This window comes from Oscarella lobularis, chromosome 7 (assembly GCF_947507565.1).
Source record: "Oscarella lobularis chromosome 7, ooOscLobu1.1, whole genome shotgun sequence".
NCBI lineage: Eukaryota > Metazoa > Porifera > Homoscleromorpha > Homosclerophorida > Oscarellidae > Oscarella > Oscarella lobularis.
Window position 1 is genome coordinate 2,808,616 of NC_089181.1, and position 18,778 is coordinate 2,827,393.

The 18,778-nt window shown below is 47.9% G+C and overlaps 3 protein-coding genes and 1 long non-coding RNA gene across 4 annotated transcripts; all 4 read right to left on the bottom strand.

The window, feature by feature from the left end:
• Positions 1-502: 502 nt before the first annotated feature.
• On the bottom strand, positions 503-3,573 carry LOC136189335 (anoctamin-10-like). The gene is made up of 16 exons (XM_065977267.1): positions 3,427-3,573; positions 3,333-3,380; positions 3,254-3,277; positions 3,081-3,206; positions 2,824-3,028; positions 2,590-2,768; positions 2,237-2,536; positions 2,050-2,183; positions 1,859-2,001; positions 1,615-1,805; positions 1,434-1,558; positions 1,245-1,379; positions 823-1,190; positions 741-765; positions 642-692; positions 503-581 (listed from the first exon to the last, which is right to left on the bottom strand). Exons 1-13 carry the CDS (start codon positions 3,571-3,573, stop codon positions 998-1,000), a joined length of 1,950 nt encoding a protein of 649 aa, XP_065833339.1. The 3' UTR covers positions 503-581; positions 642-692; positions 741-765; positions 823-997.
• Positions 3,552-14,927, bottom strand: LOC136189327 (uncharacterized). The gene is made up of 45 exons (XM_065977253.1): positions 14,741-14,927; positions 14,544-14,688; positions 14,283-14,490; positions 14,138-14,222; positions 13,935-14,061; positions 13,731-13,875; positions 13,321-13,685; positions 12,976-13,275; positions 12,634-12,921; positions 12,272-12,586; positions 11,907-12,218; positions 11,534-11,851; positions 11,369-11,473; positions 11,026-11,319; positions 10,666-10,971; positions 10,321-10,608; positions 9,990-10,256; positions 9,629-9,928; positions 8,635-9,570; positions 8,307-8,585; positions 7,341-8,243; positions 7,239-7,279; positions 6,994-7,191; positions 6,874-6,942; positions 6,703-6,820; positions 6,501-6,647; positions 6,326-6,434; positions 6,125-6,275; positions 6,013-6,059; positions 5,836-5,959; positions 5,693-5,781; positions 5,533-5,638; positions 5,316-5,469; positions 5,200-5,266; positions 5,074-5,140; positions 4,936-5,018; positions 4,759-4,885; positions 4,664-4,705; positions 4,557-4,616; positions 4,450-4,507; positions 4,307-4,399; positions 4,208-4,261; positions 3,984-4,159; positions 3,896-3,931; positions 3,552-3,842 (listed from the first exon to the last, which is right to left on the bottom strand). The coding sequence occupies exons 1-45, from the start codon at positions 14,900-14,902 to the stop codon at positions 3,693-3,695; spliced, it is 8,814 nt and encodes a 2,937-aa protein (XP_065833325.1). The 5' UTR covers positions 14,903-14,927; the 3' UTR covers positions 3,552-3,692.
• A 55-nt stretch (positions 14,928-14,982) lies between these two features.
• Positions 14,983-15,671, bottom strand: LOC136189353 (uncharacterized). Its single transcript, XR_010670379.1, has 3 exons — positions 15,603-15,671; positions 15,278-15,555; positions 14,983-15,226 (listed from the first exon to the last, which is right to left on the bottom strand). It is a non-coding gene; the product is annotated as an uncharacterized lncRNA (long non-coding RNA).
• Positions 15,672-16,970: 1,299 nt separating this feature from the next.
• LOC136189219 (thiosulfate sulfurtransferase/rhodanese-like domain-containing protein 2) lies at positions 16,971-18,760 on the bottom strand. Its single transcript, XM_065977119.1, has 8 exons — positions 18,679-18,760; positions 18,227-18,631; positions 18,046-18,168; positions 17,885-17,993; positions 17,721-17,836; positions 17,513-17,671; positions 17,315-17,453; positions 16,971-17,257 (listed from the first exon to the last, which is right to left on the bottom strand). Exons 1-8 carry the CDS (start codon positions 18,721-18,723, stop codon positions 17,055-17,057), a joined length of 1,299 nt encoding a protein of 432 aa, XP_065833191.1. The 5' UTR covers positions 18,724-18,760; the 3' UTR covers positions 16,971-17,054.
• Positions 18,761-18,778: the final 18 nt, after the last annotated feature.

Genomic DNA, 18,778 nt, shown 5'->3' on the forward strand with positions numbered 1-18,778 from the left:
GCTCTGTGCCAGTCGCGCGGGTGGAAGATGAAGAACAATAAAATGCCAGCGTGCTTGGACAAGTAGAGAAAAAGCGCGGATGGCGCCCGGGGCTGTACGTAGGGGTTTTTTGTAAAAACGATTCAGTCGGACTAATTATGACGTGTGTGATTCTGATGACGCGATTCTGCTGTAGATAATGACAAGCATTTCTTTTTTTGAGCATTATTCCAGCCCTCCGTGTACAAGCACTACCTGTGTGTTCATCCGAGCAGTACCACGTGTTTTTGGTACTGTTCATCATTGTCCAAGCGTACGTGCAAGCAACGGGGGCGGAACAGACAGACAAAAAAGAGGAGACTCACTATGCACTCCTAGAGGTCCTGGCGGTCTTGACGGATCTACGAGGAAGCCGCTTCGATCGCTTTGACGATTTTCTGCAGTTTTTCGTCGCTGTCTACGTAGCCGTCTCCATCCTAGAATAAATAAATAAATAAATAAATAAATATAAAGATTCTCAAGTCTACTTTTTTGGTGTGGATGAGTTTGCCGTTGACGGAAACTTCAAAGTAGCCGGTGACAGTGGGAGTAGCTTCGAAACTCTGCGCAAAAACGCGGTACAATGGCAGTGTCCTCTTCGGGGGCCCCCCTCCGTTGCCTACCCATTCGGCTTCGAGGTCTTCGTCACCGACTTGCTGTTGAAGTCTCTTGTACTAATAGAAAAGATTAGAGTCGACGAAGCTTGGAGAATAGACGTGTACCTTGGAGGCGTACCCTCATGCGCCACTGTAACGGAAAAAATCAGTCGCGTAAGCTCGATTTCGTGTTCCCGACGACGCTCACCAGTAAACAACGTGAACTTTTGGTTTTCCCATTTCGTCTGTTAAGAATCGAGAGGCGTAGCGGCTACGGAGAATAGAAAAGAGTCGAACTGAGGAATGTAGAGGGAGGCTGTTTTGCTGAGTACGACGCATGCGTAATGAATTCTTAAATTGTGTCCGCCTGCCACGTCGATTAATTATACGCGAATGTCTAGCGCTTCGAAAATGCTCTTCCTTCCAATAGCAGAAACGGCCTTCATGCGTTTCTGATAGGAGCGCCTTTCAATGGCTGCTCTAACCCAAGCAAATTGGCTCGGCAAATAGGCATGGGCCAGAAGAGCGAGAAAGACGAGCACGTGCTCGACGCTAAAAGCTTTGATCAAATCATGACTAGAAAAAAATATAGTTAGTTAATTAATGAATTAATTAATAAGTTATTCTTGCCTAAAGTTGTCCCCTGACCGCGGAAGCCAATAGTCCATTTGATCAGACGACACAAAAACAATGAAACTATTGGTGAGCATAGACAGAGCAACCATGGCAAACATGACGTAATACCACACGCCAATGTCGCATGCCCTAAAAAGAAAGAACGTGAAGAAAAAACGCATCGTTGATTCAATCTCCACTTACCTTCTGACTCTCGGTCTACAATGAGCATGAAGCAAACTCCACATATCTGATCTTGTCTCAATCATCAGGAAAAGGATGCTTACGATCGCCGCTGCGGGCAAAGCAGCTGCAAACAGTGTTACATACTAAAGTAGTACCTGTTATATCAATTCTATCCCCCTCCCTATTTTGTTGTCTCTACCCCGAATTGAATGACCATCTCCAAATAGTCGGCGAATTGCTCGTAATCGCTCATCGATTCGTCCTCCAACATGTTTGTCTTTGTCACTTTGATGCCTGCGCCGCCTTTCTTTTTCTCGACGTCCAACTGTTTCACTTGGCCCGTCAGAAAAGGCAATCCCGTCTCGGTCACTACCCTCCTTATCTCGTCACCTAGAAAAAAAAAGACTTCAATGCATCCGCTTCAATAGTTTCACTTGACTTACAAGCAAACAAGCGCATCATTTGCCTTCTCAAAGCCGCCACGTCCATCTGGTAAAACGTTATGTAGAGAGGAGCGATAAAGCAATTGAGAGCCTCGAAAATGACTCTCTTTCCAATCAAAGAGTTTCTCCAATCGTCCATTGATCTAAAGAATAATTAGCTATAACGCGCCCTCTATGTGCTGAGCGCTCGCCTATGATTTTCAAAGTCGGTACATATGGCAGCCACTTTCTTATACTGAGCATTGAGAAGACCTATGAAAATCGTATGTCCAAACGCCGGGATAATCCAACCGTAGTAGGGACTGTCGAGAGCAAATAGTCCTCCCTAAGAAAAAGATGAGAAAAAACGGCGAAACGATTGAACAAAGAGCTCCTCACGGGCGCCGCAAATGAAGCGAGAAATCTGATGTATATCGGACTCTTTTCCATAGTGACGTATCCGTTCAAATTCAATGACACGATCATGGTGAGAACGGCCAAGGCGACCATGACGAGCATGACGGCGAAACTGACAAAATAACGACGAAGACGTTGAGCAAACGAGAAGTATTTGACCATCTTGTCGGTGACGGGATCGCGTCTCATGACGCCTTCGAAATTCGGATTCGGTTCTTCGACTCGTCGATAGTCGTACGTGTGCCACCAGAAGGCAAATTCCGAACAATGACAACGCCACAGCTAAGAAGGGGACAAGGTGAAGAAATCCAACTTATCATCTTTCCTGCACTTACAACGAGATAGAGAATGCTCCACAGTGCCATGAGAGCTGCGAAGATGGGCATGAACGGATCCTTGACAATGTCTATGTTTCCGTAGCGGAAGAAATACCAGACGAGACTTAGGGCGGCGGGTAGGAGCATCATTTTCGCCATGAATGCAATCCATACGAAATACAGGGCCACCTCTTCTCCTAAGAAAAAAAATCGCCTTTTTAAAAAATCGTCTCTACTGTCAGAGATTTATACCAAAGTAGTCTCTTATCTGGTTGATTTCGGCTTTATTTGGCACGAACTTTCCCCACACCACCGCATTCTCAATTTCTCGTCGTTTTTCTTTTGACTCGTGCATTGGTTTGATGAATTCAATAAGCGGTGGTTTGGCATTCTGGCAGGCAATGATAAAGGGTTCCGACGGATTAGCCACGATGTGACCATATTGCTCCAGGGCATTCTGTAAAAACCGTGAGAGATGGAACGAGAAACTGCCCCCGATGGTGAGATACCTCGTCATAGGGAATCCGAAGAAGAATGCTCCACGTCAATCTCGTTTGGTCAGCGGAAGTGAAAAAGGTTTCTAGGTCGGCTCCGCCGACAAACTCTTTTGATCGCGACGTCTTGAACGAGTCGAGCTGCAATGAACGATATTGGGTAGAGAACAGTGAGCTGATCTTGTCACCTGAGGAATTCGAACTCCAAGAACCTAAAGAAATATTTTACTATCCCTCTGGGTCCGAGATGATCTCCCTCTCTCTTACTTCTTCGTAAGATCCGACGAGAGGTTTTTCCAATCTAAGCGTTTCAGCCTAAAACGGTTTAGGTCGATAGCTGTCTAAATGCTGGGAACCTTACTTCGTCTGCCAGAGATTTTGCCGATGCTTTCACAATTACCACGTCATCTTTGACTTCTACTTCGAAGCCCTCTTTTCTCAACCTTTCCAGTAGAAAATGCCGGCCGTCTTCTTGGCTTTCTGCAGTAAAATGTAAGAAATGTGCCATTGGTTTTAGTTCTGTTAACGTGCGCTAACAATATCCTGTTACGGCACAAAGACAGTGTCGCGAACGGTGTCTAAGTTAATTAGGTGTCAACTGTGACATTGCTGTACGCACAACGGTTATTAGACAAATAGTACGTCACCCGTTTGCCCAGACGGTTGACCACTGTCGCCTCTATTTCTATGGGAATCGTTTCTAACTACGGATGCTTCTGAGTGGTTAGATTTCACAGATGATTTTGGATCGTTTGTCCACGACGCCGTAACGAATTCCTAAACAAAATAAATCAGCTACTTTGTAAAAGTTCTTAGTGAATAACACTTACATCATCATCATCATCATCAGTGCTGCTCCTTTCGGACTATGATACAATAATCAAAAATTCAACACCCCGCCAAAGAAGTATATCAAACCTTTGTGCGCTCAGTCGGCTCTTCGCTTGTAGGCTCCGCGGGTTCTTCTTGCAAAAGTTCACGTACTAATGGAAGAGCTGATGCAGCCTTTCGATCGGCGATTGAAGCCTGAGAGCTAGGAAGGCCGTTTCGTTCAGCAGCCGAAGGCACCGACGAACTAGGAACGTCGTTTGCGACTAAAACAGCGTGTCACTGTCTGAAAGAAAAATTACGGAAAAATTCACCTGAGTCGGAAATCGCATCTGAAACGCCGCCGGAGACTTGGCTGGAAGCTGCCACTGCAGCAGCATCATTAAGATGGTCCAGGGACGAATTCGGCTTACCACTAGAGGTCACCGTAGTATTGTCAATAGATCGGTAAGACAACGGTTGCAATGCCACGGAATCAGAGTGACTGCCAACAGTTGAGGAGGCACCTGCCAAAGAAAAAAATGACCCATCTCTACTAATAAAAAATGCAACTTACCTGCTACGTTGTACTTGTTTCCTGTCGTTTTCGTTCCACTTGAAGGAGTCCCGATGCTCTAGAAAGTTTCGTCGAGGAATGCAAGTGCATTTTTTTGTCTCACGTACCTTTCCCAGCGATTTCGTTTTTTTGTATTTATCGCGCCTCTGTCTAAAAGCTTTTCTTATCTAGGTAAGAAAATAAGAGCTCGTGTATCAATTATCCAGCGCTATACCTGTTCATTGAAAACGACGTGAAAAAGGAAGATAAAAAGACCCTAAGAATAAGCGCGTGCTCCGCGACTGTGTTCATCCATAGACCTCTTCATACCTGAAGACTGTTGATAATAGTAAACGCATAGGCAAGAGGCACAGAGAGTTTATCAATGGCAAACACTCCAATTATCCACGTCAGTCCTAAAACAGGCACCAACACAGCCGTGGCCTTCAACGCAGACCTAAAAAGGAATTGAATTTCTAAAACGGTTCGAGCAGTTTTAACACCTACTTGACGACGACTTTCTTGCTCTTTTCCATCATCCTTCTTCCAAACAATTTCTTCAGAGCGATAACAAAGAAAATTGCATTGACCTGATACAGAATTTGGACATCTGATATGCGCGCGACGCAGCTATATACTGCATACTAGTATTATGGCCAACATTGGTCCGACAAACGCCCATATCATTCCTTTATCGGTCGTAAGAAAACAACTAAGAAGCACGTAGGCGTATTCGCTTCATGCCAAAAAAAAGAGGCAAGAGTTACTTACTGATCATATTGACCGTAATCGTCAAATCGAATCCCAAAAGACACGGCGACTATAACGAGAGGTAGCCCTGCAAGCAATCAGATAAATCAATAGAAATTTTAGCCCTCTTTTGTTACCCCATCCAAGAGCAAAGTACTGTTTCACGTAGCTTTTTCCCGTATCGAAAACGATTACCAGCATAAAATAGATCAGTAGACCTTCGCAGAGCATCCAAGAGAACACACAGAGAAACAGGTAGTGCATTATGACAGTCATTGCTTTGCAAACAGTCTAAACAACGAAAGAGAGAATGTAATTGAATGTTGGGGACAAAGCTGCATATGGATCGCTCACTCGGTCTGAACTTTGATCTATGCCAGCTAAGAAGAAAATCAGACCTAGCATAAGAGCAATGCAAAAATTGACGTTGACCCAGGTTCGCTCTGTGTGAAGAGACTTCCTAAAACGAGGGAGTAAGGCATTCGTTTTACACAAGACGACGCGGCTGACTCGCCTGAATACAATTAAACACACGACGGTTATGAGAAGAGCAAGAAGAGATATTCCGCATCCAATATAGGTAAAGTACTCCAGAACTTTGCTCTAAAAATCAACGAGATTAAATTCCTTCTTTTTTTGTCCAACATTACGATGTACATCAGGAAAACTGTGAACTGCTACAAGGACGGCAAAACTCGTTAGATGGGTACTGTTGCAAACGACCGTAGTGCCACTAGCTTGCGTTTGAACGTCCTGAGGCGACCAAAATCCGCCCGAATTCCTTTAGGTAACAAACTATTATAGCCTTGTTCTAAAGTAAGAGCAAAGACTCACAAAAAGTTCCAGAAGCTGCACGTGAACTTAGCATTGGCGTCGGTTGTCTAAAACAAGCAAACGTGGAATACAGACAGAGAGAGAGAGAGAGCCAAGCGTAGAGAGTACGCACGTTGACATTGGTAAAATTTATAAGTATTGGTTCCGGAAGATTTTGTCTAGACGAACTAGTAGGATCGTATGCCCCGCTGCTGGACAATCGACTTATAGATGTCGATATGACGACAGTTCCAATGCTGCGAGACGAAAAGGTCGAACGAGATCTAAAATAAAGTCGCTAATAAAATAATTTTCTCTAACCGTCAGCGCCTACGTCTCGACTGGAACGTTGTTGCCGATTGCCTCGGCACTGCTATTGTAAATCGGCATGGTGTTCTCCATATTGTTAAACAGAATGTTGGAAACGAAAACGGGACCTCGACCTACGACGACAAAAAAATACGGGCGCTTTTTGAAGTCGTCGCGTGGGTGACGACGATTCGTCGTACCGTCGTTTAAAAGGGACTGAAGCAGGGTAGACGACAGCTGCAAAACGCCGACAGACTGATTCGTCCAAGTCGTATACACAGGAGCGGAATAATTGGGAAAATTGATTGGTTCCAAGTTGTTTTCCGTCACCGATCTCACATCCAACACTGCCGAGAAAACAGTTCATAGTTTTGCTTCGAGGTCCGGTCAAAAACACTATACCAGCATTCTGCGACGCCGTTACCCGACGCTGTACAGTTGCATTACTCAGCACTAACAAAGCGACTGAAATTTGACCAAACTGTTCGGCAATACTGAGAATTCTTGGAGCACCGGTGGACTAAACGTACACAATTATACATCGCAGCAAAAACGGCGAGAAAAGGGTCGTACAGGAGCCAGTTCCAACAAAGTTTCTGTTCGATTGGTCTCTAGTAGATCGCTAATGGTTTGGACGACGTTCTAAACAAAACGAGTGTCTTTTCACGAAAACATTGAATGCATCAAATCGACCTGTTCGTATAATTCAATGAACTCATAATCATCCACGACTTGGTTGATGATTGCTTGAGCTTGCCCGTCGACAATAGACTGCAAGACGTCTAAACTTTCATTGATATTTTGCGCCGACAGAGTGTTAGCGACAGACGTCAGCCGCGTCAAATAGTAAGTCCAGGCCGCTCCATCTTGAAACGTAAACGTCTCGTTGAGCTAAAGCAAATTAGATCTAAAAAACACGAGGTATCAATTCGTCTTACCACAAACGCTTGAATGCAATCGTACGACATACAATTGTTATCTAGCGTCGAAAAAAAATCAATTGAAAAACTAAGCAAATATCGTTGCTATATATCTCGCACCTGTGAAGACACCGCGAGAGAAAGCAAATTCGCTTTGCGGGCTCATTCCGTATTCGTTAGCAGCCGTCACCCACACCATGTAGACGGCGTTTCTTATCGACGAAATCTTGTACGACGACGATGACGCCTCGACCGGAATTCTTTTCCGATCCAAAAAGTATCGCGGCACTTCGCCGCTCATCTGCGCCACGACGGCCGATACTTCGTAGAACTTCAAATTCCCGTTTGGTCGATCGGGCCGACTCCAAGTGACTTGGACTCCATCGATGGCGGGAACGGCTTTAATCGCCGTCGGCGCCGTCGGAGGCGACGACTTCGTCGAGACGGACATATTGCTTGTCGGACCGACGAGACGAACGTCATCGACATTAAACGCTCTAATGGAAACGTCGTAAACTACACCGGGCTCTAGTCCCGTCAATCGCCGACGGAAAGGACGAATCGTTGGCAATGCAGATGGATCGAGTCGTGTCCGTGTTATCGTCGTGCCTTTTCGCGCGGCCGTCATTTCGTAGCCGACGTTGCCGTTGGGAGTCGACGGCGGTTCCCAGCTGATGCCGATCGTCGTCGACGTGGTGTCGGTGATCGTCGACGACGTCACTTCTCCCGGCGTCGACGACGACGTCAAGAAGAACGCTTGGTCTACAAATTCGCCTTTTCTGACGCAGAACGTGTAGAATGTATTGAAAAGGAGATTGGCTATTGTAACGTTGAGGCCGTCGACGATTGCAAAGAAAATGCTTTGTTCGTTCCCGCAAACTCCTTGGTTACCGCCACTAGTATATGTAATATTAAAAGCGTCGCCACCGACGTTGACTGAAGGCCAGTGAAGTCTCACTGTCACCCCTTCTTGGCTGCTCGAAGAAAGCTGCTCGACGATTGCTTCTCCTACGATATTGAAATCTAGCGCGCAACAAGAAAATAATCATCACACACAGCATACCAAAATCAATAGATTAGACAAACTTTGCTGGACGAGAAGAGTCGCCGTAGAACCGACCAGTGATTCACTTAAAGCGCGAACGTGAGCAAAAATTTGAAATTGCACCGGTTGAGGCAGAGGCATTATAGCGTAGCGCTGCAATGCATTCAAAGTCAAAGTCTCGTTGACGGTGCCATTAGACGATTCCAAAACAACCGAAAAGTTTGTGATGACGCCGTTCGATTCGACTGGATAATTCCAATGAACGACAGCGTGAGTCGAATTGATTTGGTAAGCAAAGGCAATTTGAGGCGATCCAGGTGCTAAAGAGAGAAATAAACGCATAATGAAAATACTCGGCCAGAAACTAACCTGCCGGCGGAACGACTTGCACGACTTCGTCGCCGAACGGTCCGAGTTGCGATCGATCGTTATAGGCGGCAACGCGAAACGAATACGTCCGAAACGGCTTTACCTTGGTATTAAAAAGAGTCGAACGAATAACGTCAAAGTCGCCCTCGTCGTCGCCAGGCGGATTGCTTCTCATCTGCACAACGTAGCCGTTGATCGGACCATTGGCGAAGACGGAAATCGGCGGCAACCACGTCAACGAAACCGTCATCCCATCGAGAAGTCTCGCGACGGCACCTGTCGGCGTTGCCGTCGGCCGAGCGACGGGCATCGACACGTCAGTCGTTTCCTCGTAGAGCAAACGATCGCCGTTGCGAATCGAGTTGATCAGCGTGTAGTTCGTGTACGGCTGCAAATCGACGACGCGCAGCGAAAAGGGCGGCGTCGCCCTTTCGGACCGATTCGTCGTCACTTGCAACGACGGATCGTCGCGTATTCTCACGTCGACCGCGTACGCGGCGTCGACGTATGCGCTGTCAGGCGGACCGACGACGGAAAAATTGACGAAAATTGACGTCGCGTCGACGACGTCGATCCTAGTCTTGACGATTGCTTCCGAGATGACGCGCACCGATTTGACGCCACTTCGTTCGCCTTCGAAGTTTTCCGTCGCCGCTTGAATCCACACGGCGTATCTCGTGTCCGTAAACAGTCCGTCGATTGTCGCTTCCGTTTTCGTTGGATCGGACACGTTAACGATCTTGGGAAAGAGAAAATAGCGCGGATAGCCGTAAGAATCGGTCGGCAATCGTTCGCCGGTTTCGCTATCTTGAAGCAGAACGGCCGTCAATATGTAGTGCGTGAGGCGACCGTGGGTTCGCCTCGGAGGCCGCCACGTCACTGTGAGAGTATTAGGAGCGGTCGGCATAACCGAAACCGAGCGAGGCGCTTCGGGATCTGAGGAGAAAAAAAAGATCAGTTTTGTATCCCCTTATCTTCTGATTGTGAGACTCACGTCCAGTCGGAGTGATAACTTTCGTTCTCGTTTCTGGTCCCGTCGTGTTGTCGATGAAATTGTGCGCTTGCACTGTTATCGTATACGTCGAGTTTCCTTCAAGATCTTGCACTAGCCACTCGAATCGAACACTTTCTTCGCGAGGTGGCAACTGATTCCAGTCGAGGCGAATCGTTTCGTCGCGAATTGTGACGTAGTACTCGATCGGTCCGCCGTCGCTCTCATTCGGTCGTAACCACGAAATCGCAACCGAATCGAAAGTAATGTCGTCGACTCGAAGCTCGCGAACGGGTTCTGGCTCTAAAAAAAATAATAAAAATACAATGACAGTATTATAATATTTGAAAAAGCGCGCGCTTGCCTGCCGGTAACGTTTGCGCGACGATCGACGTCATTTGTATCGGCCCTTCCAAATCAAGCGATTGCGCAGTGAACGAATAAAAGGAAAACGGCAGCAAATTCGACTCGATCCATGACGTTACGTTTGCCTGTTGGATCGTTTGCCGGAGCGAAACCGTTCCTCTGGTCCGTTCAATTTCCACTCGAAACGAATTGTTAAAGGGAAAAGACAACGAAAGACGCACTGACGTAGAGCTCAATACAGTCGCCTGCAAATCCGGAGAACCATCTAAAGATATAATAAATACGTAACGTGACGAAGAGCAGACTCGCTAAAACAAATTACGATGTACCTCTTTTGATGGGAATGATAGGGACGTCGCGACTCCGTGGCAAAGACGTTCCTCCCGTCCCAACGACGCGAACGCTGATCACGTAGGAGAAACTGTTATCAATAATAGGAATAAAAGCGAAACTCCTGGACGACGAAGAGTTTCTCTGAATCGTCGTCCGGATTTCCGAGGCGAGTAAGACGCGAAAGTACTCAATGATTCCATTTGGTTTAGCCGGATAGTCCCAACCGACGACGATTGTCGTCGAATTGAAGAGTCGGGCAAACAAACTGGTCACCGGATCAGGCACTAAACACCCCAAAAAATTGCTGAAATTAAGAAAAATCTCCCCCCATACGGTTTCACCGTCTACGCCGCTTCGAAAAAGCACCGGTGATGACGGAGGACCGAAAGACTGAACCAACGGTGAAGAGCCTTCAAAGTCTTCGTCGTCGCTAAATAGCAACCCGGCAGAAATTCTGAACGAGTACGGCTGATACGAGACGAGGTTGTTGATAGGCAAAGGTGAAAAGAGCGCCGTTGATTTGACCGAGTTCACAGCGTAGAAAATTGGCCCGTTCTGAAAGGGCTCCGGCACGGGCGTCCACGTGAGAATGACACTCGTGCTCGTAACGTTGACAACGGCCACGTTTTTTGGAGACGCCGAAGGCACTGAGAGAGATAAAAGAGAGCGTAAAAAAGAGTTTGATTGCGTCATTAATTCACCTGCTGTTTGCGTTGTCTCACTCGCATTGAACGACGCCGAAAACTGGCCAACTTGCACTAGCATCACCATTGTGTAACGCGTAAACGGTTGCAGATTGAAGAACGAAACGAATCCCGTGAATCGGCTCGCGTCGGAGGCAAAGGAAGAGGTAGAGGCGTTCGTCGTCAGCCGATTGTCGGGATTCAATAAACGAAACATAACGTTCTCCCTCATAACGTCGTCTCTAGTAGGAATTGAAAACGTTACAGCGAACGAAGTCGACGTGATCGTATTAAAAGCAAACACGGGATCGCCTAAAGAACAATATGAGAGAAAGGGATTTTTCTTACAGAATATTCCGACCTAAACAAACGAATCCGTCGCCCAATCGACCGTCTCGACATGAACACGACCAAGTCCATCCGTCTCTCACGCAATCAGCATCGTCGCTGCAATCAATGGGACAATCTAGACGCGACAACAGATCGACTATAAAAACGATTCGTTATTTTCCCCCGTTTCACGTACGCGTTTCGAACGTCGAAACAAGGTTGGTTCGTCGACCCCAACCGGCGTCCGTTCGAGCTCTCACCCAATAGAAATACGACGTCGCGCCGTCGAGATCGACGAGAACGGCGCGATTTGCGCCGCCGTCGACGCTCGTCACGCGACGACCGCGAAAATCGGACGGAAAAGAACCCAGTCTGTCGAAGAAGACGGGCGCTTTCACGGCCGTCACTTCGTATTCGACGATCACGCCATTGGTCACGAGTGGAGGAGACCACGAAACGGTCGCCGTCGTCGCAGTGACGTCATTCACGACGACGTTCTCGACCGATTGTGGGACTACACAAAAGAAAAATACGTTGAATAAACTTTCGTGCTCCTATATTTTTTTTACAGCCCGTTGGAGTGGATACGACGACGCTCCGGTTTTCGCTCGTCCACTCGGGACGCAGTAAATTGTAGACGCGCACAATAATCTCGTACGTTTCGTCTCCTTCTAATCCCGTCACTCGCCACGACGTGCGCGTCGTCGTATTCAATCGACGATAATAGACGAGACGATCGACAACGTCGTAAGCGAAGATTTCGTATCCGATCGGTCCGTTGGGATCGCGAGGAGGTAGCCACGACAGGGCCGCCGACGTCGACTGAGCCGGCAGCGACATGTTGACGATAATCATCGTCAGATCCACGACAGGACTAGGAACTAAAAATCAAAGCAATCAACTATATTTTTATTAGCTGTCTTTTTTTTAATACCGGCTTGAGGAACAAAGTAGTGCGTTCGCACGGGATCCTGCTCTACGTTCTCGCCTCTCCACACGCAGAACGTATAAACCGTGTAGGGTCGCAAATTGCGGAAAGTAACGGTCCGGTTCGCGTTGATCTCGCCTACTCCGACGTTCATCGTCTCGTTCCTCGCTCGAGCGCAATCCCTGTTCGGCGTCTTTACGACGAAATACGGCCGTTCCGGCATAAAGGTGGTCGGTTGGACGATCCAAGAAATATTCACCGTTTGATTATCAACGCGTGTCACAGTCAGCGAAACAGGATCGGACACTGGCGGCTTTGGCGCTGTAAAAGAAAATAAAAAAAATTGTCTTTTATTTTTGCTGGCTCACGTTCGCTCATGAGGCTCTTTGTTGCCACCGGACTGGCGCCGACGTCGTTCACAGCCTTAATTTCAAAGTCGTAAGACGCATCCAGAGGAAGCATAAAAAAAAAATAATTTGCGACGGAGGAGATAGATATTGGTGGGAGATCCACGCGCGGGCTGTCTATGGGAAACTGAGCAATAGCCAACGAAAATTCTCTCAATATTCCCCGCGGAAATTCAGGGTGTTCCCAGTGAAAAGCGACAGCCGAATTGTTGATCGGAAACGCATTAAAATTAATCGGTTCCGAAGGAACTGCAAGAGACCACCATATTTCAAAAGGAAGCGAACTTTTTCTCTTTAGCTCACCCTCTTGGAGAGTTCGTAAAGTGAACGAATCCGAAAAAGGACCCGTTCCGTTTTCGTTCGACATGACGACGCGGATTTCGTACTCCTCGAACGCAGTTAAGCCAGAAATTTGGCCTCGACGAAAGCCGAAGACTTCCGACGTCGATCTGATCGTGCTCAGTCCGTCAACGAAGATGACATAAGAATGCGGCGTCGAGTGACTGTAGAACGCCAACTCGGGATCTTGCCAAGTGGCAGAGGGCGGAGATCGGAGCCGTGACGACACCGTCACCTGCAAATTTCGTGGCGGCCCGTCAGGAACTACAAGACCCATACATCATATATAATTAAAATTTTACTACTTGCCTCCTGAAAACGTCGTCGCCTTTCTCTTCAAGACGAGAAGATTTTTGCCGTCTTTGCTATTTATTTCGAATTTGATAGTGTATGGGCGCCCTTGCTGGAGAGTGACAAATGGGCGAGCATACGTCGCGTTGTCGCCGACGCGAACGTTCTTCCACAAATCGATTTTGTACGCCGATTCGACGGGCTGGGCGGGGTTTTCTTCACTCGATTCCGCTTCTTCAAAAGTGAAAAAGACGAAAACGGCAATGACGGCACTCCTATACTCCTCCTTCATCGAAACGACAACGTTGACGTCAATTTGAGTCGGTGATAGAACGGCAAGTCGAAAGCCGTTGCAGACAGACGACTCTCGAACGAAAATAGATCTAGAAAGACTACGTCAAAAAAATCAAAACGAATTGCCGTTGTACCTAAAATTGTCGGATTTGTTCATTGTGACCGGATCGTAAGAGAAAACGTCCGCACGAGATTCAGCATACAAGTCGCAGTCTCCACTGGCGGCGATGACCTGTCCGTCGAATTTTATCAGAGCAGTTGCATCCAACTTGTCATTGTCTAGCAATAAAACGCTGTACTTCAACGAAAAAAGAATTCGGTAGAAGAGTACTAAGAACCGTTTAGTGGACGAAATTGTCCGGAACCGTCCCGATCTACGAACCACAGATTATTCCGCTCTTGAGACCTTACTACCATGCCGCGTCGAATTTGATCGAATGACATCATACTTATAAGATCGCCAACCTGATGCAAAGAAACAATAACAATAGTATAGGGCTCTTTAGCTTGTAATGCGTTCGTCAATCTGGAGGCACTGTACCTCGTACGCTCTATCGGCGTCAATCCAGGAATCTCTGACGAGAAAAAGCGTGTCCGCATTCGCACGGACGACTGCAATGACGGATCTGAAAAACCGAGGACGTTTCAGAGAGATCTGTTTTAGACAATGGTTGATTGAAACGGACGTGTTTTCGCTGCTAAATTGGCACGTCGATGCGTTGAAGTCGAAGCGCGCGCCCGGCCGATTTTCGCGTCGAATCTCGAAGACGTCGTAGGCGTAGAAGACGAGTTGGGGTCGTTCGACGAGCAAGCCTTCGTTGAAGTAGTCGCGAGCGCTGGCGAATCGTAGAAACGTTTCTGGCGGAAGCAGCGCGACGTTCTTCTCTGAGACGTCTAGAGAGACAAACGACATGCAGGGGGCGGGACGTCTTCGCTCGTGCGTTTACCGACTGGTACTGGCGTCCACGACGAATTTCCGCTCGATCTGAACTGCCAGACACCGGATGACGACGGCGACGAAAGTATCTGAGCAACGGCCATGCCGAGACTGGTGTTCGCCTTTTCGAATAGGACGAAGACGATGTCGCCTGTCTACGATGCGTCGTTTCACGTTGTTTTCGTTCGATCGCGCTTCCTGCTGTACCTTTTTTCCGTCGTTCGGCTCGTCCTCGACGCTCTTCAAACTGAAGACACCCGCTCCGGCTCGCTTCCGCGGACGACACGAGCCGTTGTCTGATTCGGCGTCTATTGTGCTTATGACGATGAGCCATGCGATCGCGATGAGTTGGCGAAGAACTCGTGCCATATCACGAACTGAACTCTGCGGCTGCGTCTGGAGAATGACGTTACACTGTAATGCACATCCGGCACCAATAATAGAATAATAGAATGTACCTGATAGAATTTCAAGCACTACATATAGCAAGACCTTGTTTGTATACGAGCCGCCTAGCAGTAGAAAAGTCTGTCAACACAATAAAATACAAAAGGATTCCTTAATCATAATCATCATCATCATCATAATCCACAAAAAGTTATCCCTATAGATTGTCCCACTGAACAGATCTGGCAACAAAACACTCACCTAGCCTTTCTCGTGAATTTAGTTGAATTCCTTAGCAAACGTTCCCTGCAAAAAATGAAGTACATGTACTGTAATTGGACGAGAATGCTTTCTCACCTCTTCAATTAGCGATTTTGCTGCTGTAGTCACACAAAATTGCTGGAGTTAACCGAGTGATTCCTCGAGAAAACGGCCAGTTCCTTACAGACGTCCGAAAGACACGGTAACGCCGCGACGGCTCGCAATTCTGACTTCGAAGCAAACTGGGACTCTGAGAGTCTATATTCCGCACGCAGTGGTCCGTGGTTCCTTCAACAGTCTCGATTTGAACCATTTGACAGGCGAGAACGGCGGGTCGCGGCGCGGAGAAGACTATTCCAATGCTCTATAGCGCGCTAACCTACGTGTATCGAACTGTATCGAAGGAATTGCGGCGGCTTACATTCGTCGTCGACGACATCATTGTCGTCGTCGTCGTCGTCGTTCTGTAGGTTCTTGCCTTCGTTCTCCGCCATCTTGAAGTCGCGTGCGCAATCATGCGTCACGCACGTGCAGTCTTGCATCAGATGACGCCAAAAATAAACTGCTGACTCTCACGGCCGACAGGACTACAAGTCAAACCGGTATTCAAACCGGTTTGCTTTTCGCGCCTCTATGTTTCGGACCAATCAGAGCGCTGGGTGAGACCAACGTGACCGCGACGGACCAATCAGCGCGTTGGGCGGGGCTATGCGGTTCAAAAGCGAAGCGCACACCGATTTCTCTTCAGTTGCGGCTGAGGGTGGATGCGACGCGGTTCGCTGCGTCTCTTCCTTGATCGGACCGGCAGGGGGAAGACAAAAGGCAAGTTCTGGGTTGTTGTTTCAGCGTGGCCCACGGATAATCCGTGCCGGAGCCCGTAGGCAGGGCGATGGGGGGCTTCGGCCTCGGTTTACGCACTGGGCGGAAAGGTCGCCGATGTCTTATTGTTGCCAAACAAGTACGGCCCGCGCTAGGCTCGAGCGGGCACGACTTGGAGGGGGTGTCGCAAGCGGTCTGGTTGCCGGCACTTATCTCACCATTGGCACGATTAGACGGAGGATGACCTGGCCCAGGAGACTTCGGCTTGGGGCATTGCACTGCCTTCCCTGTCGACTCTACAAGGTCGGCCGTTCTCCACTTCCGCAAGGCCCGGTTCTTCTCAGGAAGACATACCGAAGGCTTTGGTACCAACGAGCCGGGGGACTCGGTTTTAGGGGCCGACTCTCGTCCAGGCGGTACTGATCGGAGTGGCCGAGGACCCGCAACTCGCCCGACACTTTTTGGAAGGGGGTCATCGCTTTGCGAAGACTTCCCTGGGCTACGACGCGTCCGAACCTCCCCGCGGTGTAGCCTGGGTAACGCTAATACGGACGCAACAAAAAGGTACGTACAACGATTATTTTGCAGAGACTAAATTTCTTTTTTTAGGCTCTAGACGCGATTGAAGAAAGAATTTGCCTACTCGCTGCACGCTCGCGATCAAGTCGCGGGACTAATGTTTTCTAGAATGCTGTGCAATTTTTATGTACTGTACTTATCAATGTAATAAATGTAGAATTCGTTCCTGGGAATTTGTCCAATTCGCGCGCGAGAGAGATCTACGTGCATGCACGGTGTCGCTGCGCAAGGATTGAAGCCCACAGACTCGAATAGCGTCTTACGTTAGTCGTAGATCGTATGGGGTTCTTCCATGCTGTTTTGTTCTCCATTCTCGCCGTTTCAGCGACGAAAAAACAACAGCGAAACGTACAAGCATTGATATCTCTGTACTTTGCTACATCGCGTACTGTACGGCTCAAAAGAGAATGTATTTGATTGGGTTTACATGGCAAATAGAATTCAAGAACTACATAAAACAAGACCGTCAACACCTCTACGAGTGCTCATCTGGTATACGTTGTCGTTGACTTGTACAACGACAAAATTCCTTTTTAGGGAGCGGACCTTGCTTGCATACATCACAGCAGTGCGTCTTACCGCTGTCACGACATCGCTCGCAAGATAACACGAGCTGCCTACAGCCGACGGTCGTGCAGTGCTCATATTCATCCCAGGGGTAGCCGCAATAGAAACAATCTGCCCCCACAATGAAAATACAAAAGGATCCGTTAGAGAGAGGGTTGGCGTACTCACTCGATATGACGTCGTCGTTCGATCTAATTGTTTTTCGCTCGTCGAAGACGTAAAGTTTTCCACGAAAAAAACCGTCCGGGTACTGCTCCAAATATTTGTGAATTCCGCCGGACAACTGAAATACGTCCCTGCATAGACTCTAAGAAAAAAAGAGACGGTGACTAACCTCTTTGTATGGCAGAAAATACGTGAACGTACCTTAGATTTCAGATATGCTGAAGCTCGTTCGCACCGTATTCCTCCCGTGCAATACATGAGCACGGTCTTTCCTTTGAAAAACTCCTCGTTTCTGTCAAAGTATTCGGGAAAATAACTAAATTTTCGAATGTTCGGTGCGCGCGCAAAATCAAACTTTCCCTAGAGGTGCAATTGGAAGCAAACGCGACGCACGACAGATAAATCTTACTATTCGGCTTTCATAGTAATTCCTACAGTCTAGGAGAACAGTAGTGTCAGATGCCAAAGTGTCCTTTTGAATCTCCAAGACTCTTTCGTGAAACTCCTTGGGCGACAGTCTCTCTCCTACAAAGAGCTCGAAAGCAGACTTAGAACGCGAGAAAGAATTCGTACCAGCGTTCTTGTAAGATACAGCATCTTTCGGCTTTTCCAAAGGTACGATTTCCTCGCAAACGCGCACTTCTAGTCCAGCAGGAAAGGCAGTTTCTCCGAGCAAACTAGACTAGGTGCAGAAACACAATGCCGAAGAGAATACGGCGGCCAGCAGGCATCACCTTAAAATCATCCACCATCATGTCCAAGAAAGAAGGATGACTCAGAATGACGTCCACAAACAAAGCAACAGAAGTCAAACTTCCTCCAACCGTTCCATTGATACCTTCCGTAGCGACACGTATCTAAAAAAATCTAAATCTAAATCTCCAAAAAAAATGATTAATTAAAAATCTACTGCACTTTGCCTCGAAGACGCAGCCTTTCGCACAATCGCCTCTGCCACGTCGCCACTCGCGTCGGCTTCTCGAAATCCGCGTACTTATAAAAAAGTATCACAAGATCGCAATTCGACGACGTTTGCGTTTTCCAAGCGTCCACGTGCTTCGTCAATGCTCCTTTGATCTCGTCGATGCGCGGACTCGTCTCGTCGGTCGGCGAAAGCGGCCAATCGTTGTCGCTCTCTTCGTTCGAATCGAATCGCGTCGTCTTTTGGCCGCGATCGACGAGAATTTCGATTTCTTTTGCGTGGAATCGCGATGCGTGCTCTAGCATGGCGTTTCGCGTCGAGAACGTCGTCGCACAGCATCGCCACGTCGTCGACGACGGCGACGAGAGTTTGCGTTCGGCGAGAAACGATCCCAAAGCCTGAATAAACGTACGTTCGGTCGTTCGGAAGAAACAGTGCTGCTCGCCTTCTTTCTTGCTCGTATCGCCTCCCTTTTCGTTTGAAATTCCATTCTTCCTACGAAGGCGCTTGTCCCCGTGACTTTCGTGCTAAATTTGTCTGTTACG